The sequence below is a fragment of the Mesoplodon bidens genome (assembly GCF_964165515.1).
Source record: "Mesoplodon bidens genome assembly, chromosome: 4".
Lineage (NCBI taxonomy): Eukaryota > Metazoa > Chordata > Mammalia > Artiodactyla > Ziphiidae > Mesoplodon > Mesoplodon bidens.
In genome coordinates this window covers 93703899-93723548 of record NC_138160.1, presented here as the reverse complement: position 1 = coordinate 93723548, position 19650 = coordinate 93703899, and the positions used below count along the sequence as shown (strand labels likewise).

At 38.2% G+C, this 19650-nt stretch overlaps 1 protein-coding gene across 1 annotated transcript in view; it reads right to left on the bottom strand.

Moving 5' to 3' along the window:
* The window catches only part of EPB41L4A (erythrocyte membrane protein band 4.1 like 4A), a gene marked incomplete at its 3' end in the record, with an annotated part of 159744 nt that overhangs the window by 54191 nt on the left and 85903 nt on the right, over positions 1–19650 (bottom strand). The window contains exon 2 of the mRNA XM_081231101.1: positions 2590–2694. Coding sequence (XP_081087227.1) covers positions 2590–2694 — 105 coding nt within the window. The remainder of the gene's footprint in view (positions 1–2589; positions 2695–19650) is intronic.

The window sequence follows — 19650 nt, the reverse complement described above, 5'->3', positions numbered from 1 at the left end:
TGTAGTCAACCATACCAGGCTGACTAGCAGTGCTGCAGGCTGCCCAGTCTATTCCCCCACCCCCAGCCAAAGTTCAGGCATGGCCCCAAGGCATGATCCACTGCTGATGGAGGGAGGAGGAGGGAGAGCTTTTCACTGATGTAGCCATCTCTTTTTCCTTGTCATCCTTCTTCCATTTTATCCCCAGCTCCTCTTCCCACTATCTCTTTTTATTTGCTTCAAGAGTTGATCTAAGTGGTGCCCATTAGGGCCTCAAAGTCTTCTCTATGTAGATCTTAATTACACTAAAGATTGTTACACAGGCATTCCCCATTAAAATAAACTTTCGGGTGCAGTAAGAGTAAAGCAATAAACAAAATCCCATCTAATGGACAGTAATTCAGGCATATTCACAGAAATCATTCCTCTACTTTTAGGACAAGGACTTTTCCCCATGCCCTGTGCTATTCTAACATAAGAGTTATTCTTATTTACCATAAGTAACTATGGGATATAGAGAGTGAGTAGGGAAATATGAAGTTAGGTTTACTAACAATCTCCTCAGAAACTTACAGTTGGGGAGGTTGCCCTTCCAGAGTTAAAAAGGCTGCCTGCACTTCTTCCTGAGGGAGATCCCAACTTCTGCCTCAGAACCCAAGAGGAGAAAATCAGGAATGGAATCATGCGTTCTTACCCAGACACACTCTCCCAGCCCTGCAGAAATGATAGGCCTTGAAGAAATGGTTACCTAAAGTCAGAGTAAATTTTCATGAACTTATTCTCATAGCTTTCTACAATTAAAAGGAAAATAAAAGAATACATTTGAACGTACAAAGACTAAGTCACGTTTACAAATCACCTTTATTTTATCTGAGTTTACTAGAAAGAAATAAATTCAGGAGGCAAAAAAATAGTTTTTCATGTGATTTACACATCTGATGTTTTTACCACATAAAAAGCATGACTTTACAGTTTTCTCCTTCTAACTGTGTAATTTATTTTCTCCTAAGACCTGTATCACAAATGCGAATCCTTAGGAATAAAGGTAACAGAAAAGAAACTCTGTTCTGAATAAGCCCTAGAAAACTTTAAATAAACTACCAATACCAACTGCTAATTCTTTTGCAATGATATGAGCCATTGTTTAAAATTCTCTAGCTTTTCACATCTTTTTCTTTGGAATGTAAAAAAAAAAAAAAAAAAAGGACAGATAAGGTCTATATAATTTTAGCAAGACAGTCGATCTTTCCAGGCAAGGTCTGACGTACTAGATAAGATCAGGAAACTGAATTTCTCTCTGCTAGGAAAAATGCGATTTCAAAAATATGAATGTAATGCAAGATATCTTCTATAGCCTTCAATTTAATCTCTCAGTACAGATTTACAGTTCTGCTATATTGACTTATGGCCTGTACAAGACAGAATTCAGTGAACTTCTGAGTATGTCCGTTCCCTTTCTTTGCATTACGCATTAATGACCACTCGCCTTTAGAAAGCAATTCCTTCCTATGGAAAGCTAACCAACACACCCAATCTTTTATTCCTACTTTGTGAAATGCTCATGTGAAACAAAACAGGTTATGAAACAAGCTCAAGAAAAAATCACAAGTTACCACCATCAATAGCATTCCACTTGTCCGCCTCTTCTCATCCTAGCACATTCTTGGGAACAGGACAGAAAAGGCCCACTTAGACAATCATGCATCTCAGTGAACAGACCCCAGACCCAGATGACCCAGTGAAGGCTGGGACAACTGAGGAAGAAAGAGGAGGAAACCTATTTTAACAGTATAAAAAATAAAAGATATGTCAAATACGGTATTTTTAAGGTAAGCATATAAGCATTATAAGCATAAATAAGACTGTCTATCTGAGGTTAAGATCTGTCTTAGACTTTTAAACCAAAAGTCACATTAATGAATATACTTTTGTACCTCAAAATCATCACCTCCAAAGTCTTTCCTCTCTTCATCACCAAGAGACAGCATTTCAGTCTTACCAAATAGAATCTATACTAACCAATGTGGTAACTTTCTTAGTACCTCTCTACCATCCAACCAGTCAGGAATTCTTGAGTTAAATCCTCATGAACAAATGACATCCTACACCAAAAACTTGGTTGCCTTTATTACTCTTATTCCATGAAGCTCATGAATGAAAACCCCTTATTTTATAATTGCTCGTCCAACTTATAAAACTTAGATCGGCACCTTTTTACACTGTATTTCTTTAAATACTCTTTAACCATTTACTTTCTTAAAAAGCAATAATGCCTATCATTCAAGAGACTAGACACTTGGCTCCTAACACACATTAAATGGCTAATTCAGTCCTCCTAACAGCACAAAGGGAAAGTACTCTCTATAATATGGCTGCGAAAAAACAGAAACTATGTAAGCCACCTACAAAGAAATCTGCACACACATAAGCTATGAATCCTACAACTCTACAACTTTCGGCAGAAGTGGAAAAATTGCAAAGAAATTAGCAATGGAAAACATGTTTAAGTTTTTCAGTCATATTCAGTTACAAAAACCTAAAGATCAGGAAAAGCCAGAGATACAGTGAAATTTATACAAGAAAAATTTAATATGAAGTCATTGTACTCACCGTCTGATGGTTTCTGTCACAGTAACGCAGCCCAAAGTAATCGATCTCCACAAGGTTTATGTGACGGAATACGTGCTCAAGGACAACGGAACCTTTTGTTGACTTCTGCAAAAATAATTCACAGTTTTGTGTGTGTGTGTGTGTGTTTTTAATAAGGTGCCTTGTCTTTCTCAGTGGGACACAGTCACAGTTCTCATCTTTTATTAGCTTTGCTCACATGGGAACAATTTTATTAGCCCATAGTTCCCTCTTTAAGTTTTGCCTCAATTACAAAGAAAGGGATTTCAGCATTAAATGAATTGCTTTGGAAAACAATTTTTTAATTGTACATTTTAAATTAATTTAAGGTTCTTTTCTTATAGGACTGTAAAATATCTTTAAGACAAAATTATTATTTTAATAAAGATAGTTTATATGAAGTGCATCTAATAAATTCATCAAAAAAACTTACTTTGGTTAAAAATCCCACAGTTCTTTCACTTTAAAAAGAAATTTTCACCTACATCATTACTCTCACAACTAATGCAGAAGATATATAAAATTAAAATAACAATAGCCAAAGCTTTTTAAAATTTTTTCTTATTTTCTTTAGTAAGGTTTTATGTTTTATTTTTTTAATTGAAATATAGTATGCATACAATTATGTTAGTTTCAAGTGTACTACATAAGGATTTGACATGTGTATACATTATGAAATGATCACACAGTAAGTTTAACAATCATCTTTTCCCATACGGTTACTATGATATTATTGACCATATTCCTTGTGCTGTATATTACATCCCAGTGATTATTTATTACATAACTGGAGGTCTGTACCTCTTAATTCCTTCACCAATTTGGCCTCCTCCCTCTGGCAACCATCCATTTGTCCTTTGTATCTACAAGTCTGCCTTCATTTTAGCTTATCAGTTTGTTCTGTTTCTAGATTCCACAGGTATTTGTCTTTCCCTGTCTGACTCATTGCTCTTACTATAGTACCCTCTAGATCCATCCATTTTGTCACAAATAGCAAGGCTTCTTTTATTTTATGGCTGAGCAGTATTCTACTGTGTATATACACACTGCATCTTTATCTATTCGTCTATCAATGAACACTTAGGTTGCTTCTACATCTTGGTTATTGTAAATAATGATGCAATGAACACTGGAGTGCATATACCTTTTCAAATTAGTGTTTTTGATTTCTTCAGGTAAACCCAGAAGTGAAATTGCTGGATTATATGGCAGTTCTACATTTAAATTTTCAAGAAACCCCCATACTGTTGCCCATAGTGGCGGAATCAATTTACATTCCCACCAAAAGTGTACGAGGGTTCCCTTTTCTCCATGTTCTCACAAACTTTTGTTATTTGTTGCCTTTTGATGATAGCAATTCTGACAAGTATGAGGTGGTTTCTCACTGTGTTTTTGATTTGCATTTTCCTGATGGTTAGTGATATAGCGCATCTTTTCATGTATCCGTTGGCCATCAGTTTGCCTTCTTTGGACAAATGTCTATTCAGGTCCTCTTCCCATTTTTAAATCAGGATGTTTGTTTTTTTGCCATTAGGTTGTATGACTTTTTTGTGTACCTTGGATATTAACCCATTATTGGATATATTGTTTGCAAATATTTTCTCCAATTCAGTAAGCTGTCTTTTCACTTTTTTGACAGTTTCCTTTCCGTGCAAAAGCTTTTTAGTTTGATGTCGTCCCATTTGTTTATTTTGCTTTTGTTTCCCTTGCCTGAGGAGACACATCCAAAAAATATATAGCTGAGACTGATGTCAAAGGGCCCACTGTTTGTTTTCTTCTAAGAGTTTTATGGTTTCAGGTCTTACATTTACATCTTTAATCCATTTTGAGTTTATTTTTGTATATGATGTGAGAAAGTAGTCCAGTTTGATTCTTTTGCATGTAGCTGTCCAGTTTTACAAACACTATTTATTGAAGAAGCTGTCTTTGCCCCATTGTATATTTTCCTGCCTCCTTTGTCATAGATTAATTGTCCATATAAGTGTGGGTTCACTTCTAGGCTTTCTGTTCCGTTCCATTGATCTATATGTCTGTTTTTGTGCCAGTACCATATTGTTTTGATTACTGTAGCTCTGTAGTATAGCTTGAAACCATGGAATGTGATACCTCCAGCTTTATTCTTCCTTCTCAAGACCGCTTTGGCTATTTGGGGTCTTTTGTGTTTTTATACACATTTTAGAATTATTTGTTCTAGTTCTATGAAAAATTCCACTAGTATTCTGATAGACATTGTGATGAATCTATAGATTGCCTCAGGGAGTATGGTCATTCTAGCCATATTAATTCTTTCAGTACGTAAGTACAGTATATATTTTCTTTTTTTTTAAATAAATTTATTTTATTTATTTATTTTTGGCTACATTGGGTCTTCATTGCTGTATGCAGGCTTTCTCTAGTTGCAGCAAGTGGGGGCTATTCTTCGCTGTGGTGCACGGGCTTCTCATTGCAGTGGCTTCTTTTGTTGTGGAGCAAGGGCTCTATGTGTGCAGGCTTCAGTAGTTGTGGCACGAAGGCTAGGTAGTTGTGGCTCATGGGCTCTAGAGCACAGGCTCAGTAGTGGTGGCACACGGGCTTAGCTGCTCCACAGCAAGTGGGATCTTCCCAGACCAGGGATCAAACCCATGTCCCCTGCATTGGCAGGTGGATTCTTAACCAGTGTGCCACCAGGGAAGTCCCACAGTATATATTTTCATCCATTTGTGTCATCTTCAATTTCTTTCATCAAAGTCTTATAGTTTTCCAAGTACAAGTATTACTTCCATGGTTAGATCTATTCCTATTTTACTCTTTTGATATAATTATGAGACTGTTTTCTGTTTTCTTAATTTCCCTTTCCAATAGTTCATTGTTAGTGTATAGAACTGCAACAGATTTCTGTATGTTAATTTTGTATCTTGCAACTTTACTGAATTCATTTATTAGTTCGAATAGATTTCTGATGGCATCTTTAGGATTTTCTATATACAGTATAATGTCACCTGCAGATAATGACAGTTTTATTTCTTCCTTTCCAAACTGGATTCCTTTTATTTCTTTGTCTTGTCTAATTGCTGTGGCAAGGACTGCCAATACTATGTTGAATAAAGCAGCAAGAGTGGGCCTCCTTGTCTTGTTCCTGATCTCAGAGGAAATGTTTTTAGCTTTTCACAGTTGAGTATGATGTTGGCTATAGGTTTGTCATATATGGCCTTTATTTTGTTGAGACATGTTTCCTACATAACCACTTTGTGAAGAGTTTTTTTTTTTTTTTCTTTTTTTTGTGGTACGTGGGCCTCTCACTATTGTGGCCTCTCCCGTTGCAGAGCACAGGTTCCGGACGCGCAGGCTCAGCGGCCATGGCTCATGGGACTACCCGCTCCATGGCATGTGGGATCTTCCCAGACCGGGGCACGAACCCGTGTCCCCTGCATCGGCAGGCGGACTCTCAGCCACTGTGCCACCAGGGAAGCCCAGAGTTTTTTTTTTTTTAATCATAAATTGAGGTTGAATTTTGTCAAAAGCTTTTCCTGCATCTATTGAGATAATTATATAACTTTTATTCTTCAATCTGTTAATGTGGTATGTTACATCGATTGATGTGCTGATATTGAACCATTCTTGCATCCCTGAGATAAATCCCTCTTGATCATGGTATATGATCTTTTTAATGTATTCTTGAATTTGGTTTGCTAATATTTTATTGATGATTTTTACATCTATGTTCATCAGTAATATTGGCCTCTAATTCTTTTTGTGGGGTCCTTGTCTGGTTTTGTATCAGGATGATGCTACCCTTGTACAATGAGTTTGGAAGCATTCCTTCCTTTGAAATTTTTTGGAATACTTTGAGGACCCATGTTAACTTTTTTTTTAATTTTTATTTATTTATTTGTTTTTTGGCTGCTTTGGGTTTTCATTGCTGTGCATGTGCTTTCTGTAGCTGCGGCGAGCGGCGGCTATTCTTCACTGCTGTGCATGGACTTCTCTTTGCGGTGGATTCTCTTGTTGCAGATCACAGGCTCTAGGTGTGTGGGCTTCAGTAGTTGTAGCATGGGGGCTTAGTAGTTGTGGCTTGTGGTCTCTAGAGCACAGGCTCAGTAGCTGTGGCGCAGGGGCTTAGTGGCTCCACAGCATGTGGGATCTTCCCAGACCAGGGCTCAAACCCATGTCCCCTGCATTGGCAGGCGGATTCTTAACCACTGTACCACCAGGCAAGCCCTTAACTCTTATTTAAATGTTTGGTAGTATTCACCTGTGAAGCCATCTGGTACTGGACTTTTATCTACTGGGAGTTTTTTTTAAATTACTGATTCAGTTTCATTACTGGTGATTGGTCTGTTCATATTTCAATTTCTCCCTGATTCAGTCTTGAAACATTGCATGTTTCTAGGAACTTATCCATTTCTTCTAAGTTGTCCATTCTATTGGTGTATAATTGTTCACAGTAATCTCTTAGGATCTTTTGTAGCTCTGTGGTGTCAGGTGTAAATTCTCTTTCATCTCTGATATTATTTATTTGGGCTCTCTTTTTCTTGATAAGTCTGGCTAAAGGTTTGTCAATTTTGTTTATCTTTTCAAAGAACAAGCACTTAGTTTCATTGATCTTTTCTACTGTTTTTTCAGTCTCTATTTCATTTATTTCTACTCTGGTCTTTATGATTTCTTTCCTTCTGTTAACTTTGGGCTTTGTTTGTTCTTTTTCTAGTTCTTTTAGGTGTAAGGATAGATTGTTTGACATTTTTCTTGTTTTCTGAGGTAGGCTTGTACTGCTATAAACTTCCTTCTTAGAACTGCTTATGCTGCATCCTGTAGATTTTGGATTGCTATGCTTCCATTTTCATTTGTCTCCAGATTTTTAAATTTTCTCTTTGATTTTTTTGAGTGACTCATTGGTTGTTTAGCAGCATACTGGTTAGCCTACAGGTCTTTTGTGTTTTTTCTTCTTGTAGTTAGTTTCTAGTCTAACACCAGTGAGGCTGAAAAAGATGTTGGATATGATTTTAATCTTCTAAAATTTATGGAGACCTGTTTTGTATCCTAGCATGTGATCTATCATGGAGAATGTTCCATGTTCATTTGAAAAGAATGTATTCTGCTGCTTTTGGATCGAATGTTCTAACTATCTATTAAGTCTCTCTGATCTAATGTGTTGTTTAAAGCCACTGTTTCCTTACTGATTTTCAGTCTGGATGATCTGTCCATTGATGTAAGTGGGGTGTTGTTTTTGTTTTTGTTTTGCCTGTGCCCAGTGGCATGTGAGGTCTTAGCTCCCTAACCAGGGATCGAACTCATGTCCCCTGCAGTGAAAGAGTGGAGTCCTAACCACTAGAGCAACAGGGAATTCCCTGAAAGTGGGCTGTGAAAGTCCCCTACTATTAATGTGTTACTGTCAATTTCCCCCTTTATGTTTGTTAATATTTGCTGTATGTATTTAGGTGTACCTATGTTGGGTGCATATATATTTACAATTGTTGTATTTTCTTTCTTCTTGAATTGATCCCTTAGATCATTATATACTGTCCTTCTTTGTCTTGTTACAGTCTTTCTTTTAAAGTATATTTTGCCTGATACAAGTATTGCTACCCCCCAGCTGTCTTTTCGTTGCCCTCTGCATGGAATACTTTTTTCCATCCTCTTACTTTCAGTCTGTGTGTCTTGGATCTCAAGTAAGTCTCCTGTAGGCAGCATATACATGGGTCTTGTTCTTTATCCATTCAGTCACACTGTCTTTTGACTGGAGCATTTAGATTTAAAGTAATTGATAGGTATGAAATTATTGCCATTTCGTTAAGTTTTCTGGTTGTTTTTGTAGTTCTTTTTTCTTCCTTTCTCCTATGATAGATTTTTGGTTTGCAGTTACTATAAAGTTCATATTTAACAACCTATATACATTTTAAGGTGACGGTTTCAACTTTGAATACATTCTAACATTTTTCTACCCCCCGCCACTGTTTACTGTGTTTAACATCATATTTTATATCTTTTTCTTCTGTGTATCTCTTACCTACTTCTTGTGGATATAGATAATTTTCTATATCTTCTAGCCTTCCTACTAGTTTTATAAGTGGTTGGTCGACAACCTTTACATTATGTTTGCCTTTACCAATTAGATTTTTCCTTTCATAATTTTCCTATTTCTATTTATGGTCTTTTTCCTTTTCTGCTTAGAGTAGCCCCTTTAACGCTTCTTACAAAGCTGATTTTGAGGTGCTGAACTCTTTTAGCTTTTCCTTGTCTGTAAAACTCTTTCTCTCTCCTTCAAATCTGAATGATAGGGACCTCCCTGGTGGCACAGTGGTTAAGAATCCGCCTGCCAATGAAGGGGACACGGGTTCCAGCATTGGTCTGGGAAGATCCCACATGCCACAGAGCAACTAAGCCCATGCGCCACAACTACTGAGCCTGCACTCTAGAGCTGACGTGCCACAATTACCGAAGCCAACGCACCTAGAGCCCATGCTGTGCAACAACAGAAGCCACAGCAATGAGAAGGCCGCGCACCACAACGAAAGTAGCCCCCACTCACCGCAACTAGAGAAAGCCTGCACTCAGCAAGGAAGACCTAACGCAGCCAAAAATAAACAATAAATAAATTTATTTTAAAAAAACTGGATTAGGGGATTGGTTCAGGATGGTGCAGTAGAAGGACATGCTCTGACTCCCTCTTTCAAGAACACTGAAATCACAACTAACTGCTGAACAATCAGCGAGAGGAAGGCACTGGAACTCACCAAAAAAGACACCCCACATGCAAAGACAAAGGAGAAGCCTCAATGAGATGGTAGGAGGGGCGCTATCACAATAAAAACAAATCCTATAACTGCTGGGTGGGTGACTCACAAACTGGAGAACACTTACCACAGAAGTCCACCCACTGGAGTGAAGGTTCTGAGCCACATGTCAGGCTTCCCAACCTGGGAGTTTGGCAACAGGAGGAGGAATTCCTAGAGAATCAGACTTTGAAGGCCAGTGGGATTTGATTGCAGGACTTTGGCAGGACTGGGGGAAACAGAGAGTCCACTCTTGGAAGGCACACACAAAGTAGTGTACGCATCAGGACCCAGGGGAAGGAGCAGTGACCCCATAGGAGACTGAACCAGACCTACCTGATAGTGTTGGAGGGTCTCCTACAGAGGCAGGGGGTGGCTGTAGCTCACCGTGAGGACAAGGACACTGGCAGCAAAGTTCTGGGAAGTATTCCTTGGCGTGAGCCCTCCCAGAGTCTGCCATTACCCCATCAAAGAGCCTGGGTAGGCTCCAGTGTTGGGTCGCCTCAGGCCAAACAACCAACAGGGAGGGAACCCAGCCCCACCCATCAGCAGTCAAGTGGATTAGAGTTTTACTGAGTTCTGCCCACCAGAGCAACAGCCAGATCTACCAACCACCAGTCCCTTCCATCAGGAAACTTCCACAAGCCTCTTAGATAGCCTCATCCACCAGAGGGAAGACAGAAGAAGCAAGAAGAACTACTATCCTGCAGCCTCTGGAAGAAAAACCACATTCACATAAAGATATACAAGATGAAAAGGCAGAGGGCTATGTACAAGATGAAGGAAAAAGATAAAACCCCAGAAAAACAACTAAATGAAATGGAGACAGGCCATCTTCCAGACAAAGAATTCAGAATAATGATAGTGAAGATGATCCAGGACCTCGGAAAAAGAATGGAGGCAAAGATTGAGAAGATGCAAGAAATGTTGAAAAAAGATCTAGAAGAATTAAAGAACAAACAAACACAGACGAACAATACAGTAACTGAAATGAAAACTACACTAGAAGGAATCAACAGCAGAATAACTGAGGCAGAAGAATGGATAAGTGACCTGGAAGACAGAATGGTGGAATTCAAGGGGCTGTGGAACAGAATAAAGAAAAAAGAATGAAAAGAAATGAAGACAGCCTAAGTGGCCTCTGGGATAACAAACACAACAACATCGTCTGGGGTCCCAGAGGGAGAAGAGAGAGAGAAAGGACCCGAGAAAATATTTGAACACATTATGGTCGAAAACTTCCCTAACATGGGAAAGGAAATAGCCACCCAAGTCCAGGAAGCACAGACAGTCCCATACAGGATAAACCCAAGGAGAAACATGCCGAGACACATAGTAATCAAATTGGCAAAAAATAAAGACAAAGAAAAATTATTGAAAGCAGCAAGGGAAAAATGACAAATAACACACAAGGGAACTCACATAAGGTTAACAGCTGATTTCTCAGCAGAAACTCTACAAGCAGGAAGGGAGTGGCCTGACATACTTAAAGTAATGAAAAGGGAATAACCTACAACCAAGATTACTCTACCCAGCAAGGACCTCATTCAGACATGATGGAGAAATCAAAAGCTTTACAGACAAGCAAAAGCTAAGAGAGGGCTTCCCTGGTGGCGCAGTGGTTGAGAGTCCGCCTGCCGATGCAGGGGACACGGGTTCGTGCCCCGGTCCGGGAGGATCCCACATGCTGTGGAGTGGCTGGGCCCATGAGCCATGGCCACTGAGCCTGCACATCCAGAGCCCGTGCTCCGCAACGGGAGAGGCCACAACAGTGAGAGGCCCGCGTACCGCAAAAAAAAAAAAAAAAGCTAACAGAATTCAGCACCACCAAACCAGCTGTACAACAAATGCTAAAGGAACTTCTCTAAGTGAGAAACACAAGACAAGAAAAGGACCCACAAAAACAAACCCAAAACAATTAAGAAAATGGTAAGAGGAACATACATATCGATAATTACCTTAAATGTGAATGGATTAAATGCTCCAACCAAAACACATAGGCTTGCTAAATGGATACAAAAACAAGACCCATATATATGTAGCCTACAAAAGACCCACTTCAGACCTAGGGACATATACAGACTGAATGTGAGGGGATGTAAAAAGATATTCCATGCAAATGGAAATCAAAAGAAAGATGGAGTAGCAATACTCATATCAGATAAGATAGATTTTAAAATAAACAATGTGACAAGAGACAAGGAAGGACACTACATAATGATCAAGGGATCAATCCAAGAAGAAGATATAACAATTATAATTATATATGCACCCAACATAGGAGCACCTCAATACATAAGGCAACTGCTAACAGCTCTAAAAGAGGAAATCGTCAGTAACACAGTAGTACTGGGGGACTAAAACACCTCACTTACACCAATGGACAGATCATCCAAACAGAAAATTAATAAGGAAACACAAGCTTTAGAGGAGACAATAGACCAGATAGATTTGATTGATAATTATAGGACATTCCATCCAAAAAGAGCAGATTACACTTTCTTCTCAAGTGTGCATGGAACATTCATCAAATCTCAGTAAATTTAAGAAAACTGAAATCATATCAAGCATCTTTTCTGACCACAACGCTATGAGATTACAAATGAATTACAGGGAAAAAAACGTAAAAAACACAAACACATGGAGGCTAAACAATACGCTACTAAATAACCAAGAGATCACTGAAGAAATCAAAGAGGAAATCAAAAAATACCTAGAGCCAAATGACAATGAAAACACGACGATCCAAAACCTATGGGATACAGCAAAAAGAGTTCTAAGAGGGAAGTTTATAGCTATACAAGCCTACCTCAAGAAACAAGAAAAATCTCAAATAAACAATCTAGCCTTACACCTAAAGGAACTAGAGAAAGAAGAACAAACAAAACCCAAAGTAAACAGAAGGAAAGAAATCATAAAGATCAGAGCAGAAATAAATGAAATAGAAACAAAGAAAACAACAACAAAGATTAATAAAACTAAAACCTGGTTCTTTGAGGAGATAAACAAAATGGATAAACCATTAGCCAGACTCATCAAGAAAAAGAGAGAGGACTTAAATCAATAAAATTAGAAATGAAAAAGGAGAAGTTACGACAGGCACCACAGAAATACAAAGCATCCTAAGAGACAACTACAAGCAACTCTATGCAAATAAATGGACAACCTGGAAGAAATGGACAAATTCTTAGAAAGGTATAACCTTCCAAGACTGAACCAGGAAGAAATAGAAAATATGAACAGATCAATCACAAGTAATGAAATTGAAACTGTGATTAAAAATCTTCCAACACACAAAAGTCCAGGACTAGATGGCTTCACAGGTGAATTCTATCAAACATTTAGAGAAGAGTTAACACCCATCCTTCTCAAACTCTTCCAAAAAATTGCAGAGGAAGGAACACTCCCAAACTCATTCTGTGAGGCCACCATCACCCTGACACCAAACCCAGACAAAGATACTACAAAAAAAGAAAATTACAGACCAATATCACTGATGAATATAGATGCAAAAATCCTCAACAAAATACTAGCAAACAGAATCCAACACATTAAAAGGATCATACACCATGATCAAGTGGGATTTATCCCAGGGATGCAAGGATTCTTCAATATATGCAAATCAATCAATGTGATACACCATATTAACAATTTGAAAAATAAAAACCATATGATCATCTCAATAGATGCAGAAAAAGCTTTTGACAAAATTCAACACCCATTTATGATAAAAACTCTCCAGAAAGTGGGCATAAAGAGAACCTACCTCAACATAATAAAGGCCATATATGACAAACCCACAGCAAACATGATTCTCAATGGTGAAAAACTGAAAGCATTTCCTCTAAGATCAGGAACAAGACAAGGATGTCCACTCTCACCACTATTATTCAACATAGTTTTGGAAGTCCTAGCCACGGTAATCAGGGAAGAAAAAGAAATAAAAGGAAACCAAATTGGAAAAGAAGAAGTAAAACTGTCACTGTTTGCAGATGACATACTATACATAGAGAATCCTAAAGATGCCACCAGAAAACTACTAGAGCTAATCAGTGAATTCAGTAAAGTTGCAGGATACAAAATTAATGCACAGATATCTCTTGCATTCCTATACACTAATGATGAAACATCTGAAAGAGAAATGAAGGAAACACTGTCATTTACCACTGCACCAAAAAGAATAAAATACCTAGGAATAAACCTACCTAGGGAGACAAAAGACCTGTATGAAGAAAACTATAAGACACTGATGAAAGAAATTAAAGATGACACCAACCGATGGAGGGATATACCATGTTCTTGGATTGGAAGAATCAATATTGTGAAAATGACTATACTGCCCAATGCAATCTACAGATTCAATGCAATCCCTATCAAATTACCAATGGCATTTTTTACAGAACTAGAACAAAAAATCTTAAAATTTGTATGGAGACACAAAAGACCCCAAATAGCCAAAGCAGTCTTGAGGGAAAAAAACAGAGCTGGAGGAATCAGACTCCCTGACTTCAGACTATAATACAAAGATACAGTAATCAAGACAATATGGTACTGGCACAAAAACAGAAATATAGATCAACGGAACAGGATAGAAAGCCCAGAGATAAACCTATGCACCTATGGTCAACTAATCTATGACAAAGGAGGCAAGGATATACAATGGAGAAAAGACAGTCTTTTCAATAAGTGGTGCTGGGAAAACTGGATGGCTACATGTAAAAGAATGTAATTAGAACACTCCCTAACACCATACACAAAAATAAACTCAAAATGGATTAAAGACCTAAATGTAAGACCGGGCACTATAAAACTCTTAGAGGAAAACATAGGAAGAATACTCTGACATAAGTCACAGCAAGATCTTTTTTGATCCACCTCCTAGAGTAATGGAAATAAAAACGAAAATAAACAAATGGGACCTAATGAAACTTCAAAGCTTTTGCACAGCAAAGGAAACCATAAACAAGATGTAAAGACAACCCTCAGAATGGGAGAAAATATTTGCAAATGAATCATCGGATAAAGGATTAATCTCCAAAATATATAAACAGCTCATGCAGCTCAATATTAAAAAAACAAACAACCCAATCCAAAAATGGGCAGAAGACCTAAATAGACATTTCTCCAAAGAAGACATACAGATGGCCAAGAAGCACATGAAAAGCTGCTCAATGTCACTATTTATTAGAGAAATGAAAAGCAAAACTACAATGAGGTATCACCTCACACCAGTTAAATGGGCATCATCAGAAAATCTACAAACAACAAATGCTGGAGAGGGTGTGGAGAAAAGGGAACCCTTTTGCACTGTTGGTGGGAATGTAAATTGATACAGCCACTGTGGAGAACAGTATGGAGGTTCCTTAAAGAACTAAAAATAGAATTACCATATGACCCAGCAATCCCACTACTGGGCATACAACCAGAGAAAACCATAATTCAAAAAGACACATGCACCCCAATGGTCATTGCAGCACTATTTACAATAGCCAGGTCATGGAAGCAACCAAAATGCCCATCGACAGACGAATGGATAAAGAATATGTGGTACATATATACAGTGGAATATTACTCAGCCATAAAAAGGAACGAAATTGGGTCATTTGTAGAGATGTGGATGCATCTAGAGACTATCATACAGAGTGAAGTAAGTCAGAAAGAGAAAAACAAATATCGTATATTAACACATATATGTGGAACCTAGAAAATGGTACAAATGAACTGGTTTGCAGAGCAGAAAACTAGACACAGATGTAGAGAACAAATGTATGGACACCAAGGGGGGAAAGCAGCAAGGGGTGGAGGGGGTGGTGTGATGAATTGGGAGATTGGGATTGACACGTGTACACTGATGTGTCTCAAATGGATGACTAATAAGAAAATAAATAAACATTTAAAAAAAAGATATTAGCTGCAGTAAGACAACAAATACTCTAAAGTTTCCTAACTGAAATGAATCTGAGCTTGGAAGAAAGACGGATGTGTTGATTAAAACACTGTACAGGGATTAATTAGTTAATAGTTTCTAAAACTAGTTAAAATAATGAAATTGTATGTGTCAGTAAAGAATAAGCACATGATAATGCTTTCCTATTAAAAAAAAAAACGATCTGAATGATAGCCTTGCCGGGTTATAATCTCAGTTTTAAGTTTCTTCCTTTCATCACTTTGAATGTATCATGCCTCTCCCTTCTGGTCTGCAGAGTTTCTGCTGAAAAGTCAGCTCACAGTCTTACAGGAGGTCCCTTGAATATGACTAGTTGCTTTTCTCTTGCTGCTTTTAACATTCTCTCTTCATCTTTAATTTCTGCCATTTTAATTAAAATATTTTTTCATGTGGACCTCTTTGGATTCTTCCTGTTTGGACTCTGTGCTTCATGGACCTGGATGTCTATTTCTTTTCTCAGGTTAGGGAAGTTTTCAGCTATTATTTCTTCAAGTAAATTTTCTGCCCCTTCCTCTCTCTTCTCTTTCTGGGGCCCCTATAATGCAAAATGCTAGTACAGCTGATGCTGTCTCAGAGGTGTCTTAAACTATCCTCATTTTTCTTTATTTATTTCTTTTTCTTTTTCTTTTCTTTTTTTTTTTCTATTCAGTTTGGGTGATTTCCACTACTTTGTCTTCTAGGTTGCCGATCGGTCCTCTGTATCATCGAATCTACTGTTGATTCCTTCTAATGTATTTTTGATTTGTTACTGTATTTTTCAGCTCTTCTTGGGTCTTTATATTTTCTTACTCTTGGTTAAACTTCTCACTGTGTTCATCCATTTTTCCCCCAAGTTCATTGAGCGTCTTTGTGATCAGTACCTTGAACTCTATCAGGTAGCTTGTTTAACTCCACTTCATTCAGTTCTTTTTCTGAGGTTCTGCCTTCTCCCTTCATTTGGAATATATTCACCTGTCTCCTCATTTTGCCTAATTCTCTGTGTTTATTCCTATTTATTAGGTAGGTCGATTATGTTTCCCAGTCTTGAAGAAGTAGCTTTATATAGGAGACATCCTGTGGGTCCCAGCAGCATAGTCCCCTCTAGTCACCAAAGCAATTTGCTCTAGGGTTCTCCTGTACGTTGCCCTTCTCTGGTTGTGGGTCTAACTACCGTGGGTGCAGTAATAGGCAAGACTGGCCTCCAGCTCAGTTGGCTGCCAGGTCCTGCCTTGTGCTTTGGTTGCCAGCCCAACGTTGGGCAGACCTGGGTCCCAGCATAGGTGGCTTTGTGGCCCTGAGGGTTCTGGAACTGGTGCTGGCCTGCTGGTGGGCAAGTAAACCCCTGGCACTAACAGGCTAGAGGGAAAACTCCAAAATGTCCCTTGTCAGCACCTGTGTGTTCATGGTAGAATAAAAATGGCTGCTGCAGTATCTATGTCACCAAAGGGTGTCCCAGTTGCTTCCTGCCTCTCCAGGAGACTCTCTGAGATCAGCAAGTGGGTCTGACCCAGGCTTTTTTCGAATTACTGGCTCTGTGCTGGGACTCAAAGCATATGAGGTTTTGCATTCACCCTTTAAGAGTAGAGTCTCTGTCTCCTACAGCCCTCCAGCTCTCCCATACGTGAGCCCCACTGGCCTTCAAAGCCAGACATTCTGGGGGCTTGTCTTCCCAATGCAAACCCCCTGGGCTGGGGAACCCAATGTGGGACCTGGACTCCTTGCTCTTTAGGGAAAACTTCTGCAATGGTGGTTATCCTCCCATTTGTGGGTCACCTTCCCAGGGGTGTAGGACTTGACTGTAATGAATCTCTCCTACCCATCTCATTGTGGTTCCTTCTTTTTATCTTTGCTTGTGGAAAATCTTTTTTGCAACTCTTCAGGTCGTTCCCAGAGGTAGTTGCTCTGTAAATGGTTGTAATTTGATGTGCCCATGGGAAGAGGTAAGCTCAGGGCCTTCCTACTCTACCATCTTGGCCACTATCACCAAAGCTTTTATTTTCAATCCTTAACTAATAAACCTAAAGATAAAACCCACCAAAGTTAACGTTCTGAAAAGCCCTTGTGAAGATATTTGACTTTATGTCTTTCACATAAGCACAGACATAAGGAAAATATTTCCCTTATCTGTTTGGTAAATGCTAATACCTGTCTAAAAAATCTAATCTCTCTTCTCCCCCTCCCACTACATCGTCTTTAAATGAAGATTATCATCTAATATATTAAATATTATTCACACATAAGAGAAACATTTAATCAGCAAACATTACTCCATATACACATTAATCTTGAAAAGAATCCATTTTGATTGTATATGTACAGATATAGATTTTCCTTTTTTTTTTTTCCCATCAATGACAGGTACAACAGGGTAGTAAAAGAAATCCCCAAGATGTCACACATTATATTAATGAAGCAGGGCTTTGTTCAGTTGCACTTTCCTCAAAGAATTACCATTACACACTTACTCATGTATGATAAGAACACTGCACTGTTTTTAGAAAATGTATTGTAATATAAGGGAAATGTTTTTGATTAAGTATATAATGAAATGAGTGATAAGAGGTGATAAAAGCACACACTGTGAGAAGACAGTTCTTGTTAAAAATCCCACAGATATTTCATTTTACTCTAAATTAGCTTGGTTAAACTTAATTGGTCCTTTATTCAAAATCCATTAGATAATTTATAAAAAGCCCTTCCATGATAAATCTTTAGGTTCTTAGACATTTTCTGCTATAATAACAATGTCACATCCAGAAAATGTCTCTTTGTGCTCATGTACCTATGTCTTTAACTAAGGTAAAAATCTGTTGGTGAAATTACTCATTCAAAGGATAGGCCTACTTAAAATTACAATGGGCACTGCCAAAAAGACCATTACAATTCATTCAGTGAGAGTACATGTCTCAATACCCTTGCCAGCATTTGGATTGAGCAAAATTTTTCCAATCTGACTGAGCAAAAAAGAGGCGAGGGGGTAATTATTTTAATTTGCATTTTCCTAACACTGATAGAAGTGCTCTAGCATGTGCTGACTAACCAATCACATTTCCTAGCACTTTGGTTAGTTATTCTCTAACTCAAAGTTTATAAGCAAATTCTCTTTAATACTTCTAATACTTGTACAATTTCACTTAGTATGTCTAGTTCTTCACTCCATCTGGAAACTATTTCTGTGCTTGGGATAAGGGCCTAATTTTGTTTCCAAATGGACAGACAACTACACCACCATTTACCTAAAAGTCCATCATTTCCCTTTTGAATGAAGCAACTTATCATCTACTAAATGAATCCTCATTCTATGCCATGGATTATTCCTGGACTAATCCTCCAAGATTTTATTAACTTTAGTTTAATATAGTTTGTTGATATCTAACATTCTCTTTCAAATTTGTCTCTGCCAATTCTTAGACATTTTTCTCTACTACAGGAAGTTTAGAACCAGCTTGCCAATTTAATAAACAATTCTGTTAAGAATCTGACTGGAATTAAATTGAATTGACAGACTGGATAACTTGGGAGGTAATGATATGATATTTACAAAGTGAAACCTATATGGTTTTCTTTTATATTCATCAAGGAAATTTTATACTTTTTTCATGTAAGTTTTACAAAATTCTACTTAGGCTTTGTGGTAGGCAAAAGTTACAAAATGCCCCCTCCCCACAAAAGAAATGTCCTGCTCTAATCCCTGAAACCAGTGAGTATGTTAAAATATCAGCCCTCTTATTGTGTTATATGTCACAATTTTGACATTAAAATAGGAAGATTATTGGAGTGCATCAGACCTAATCACTTGGGCCCTTGTAAGCAAAGCACTTTCTACAGCAGAAGGGAAATCAGAGATATTTAAAGCATGAGAACAACTCCATAGGTTCTTGCCACTTGAAAGATGGGGCGGGGGGGGGGGGCATGTTAAGCAGCCTCAAGGAGCTGAGAGTAATCCCCAGTTGATAGCCAGTAAGGAAATGGGAATCTCAGGCTTGCAACCACTAGAACTGGATTTTGCTAACAACCTGGAAGACTTTGAGAGTACATTATTCCCCAGGGCCTTCAGATAAGAGATCAGCTGACCAACACCTTGATTTCAGCCTTGTGAGCCTGAGAAGAGAACCCACTTATGCCGTCCTGGACTTCAGACCTTCAGAATGGTGAGATAACCAATAGGAGTATGTTTAAACCACTAATTAGTGATAATTCGTTATGCAGCAATAGAAAACTAATACAGGCTCATTCTTAGCTTTTTTTTTTATCATTTTACTGTTATACTATACTTTCTGACTGGCTATTGTTAATCTATTGGAAAGCAACTGATTTTCTCCACTGCAGGCTCTACAGATACCACCTGACAGTTGCTTGGGTCTTCTC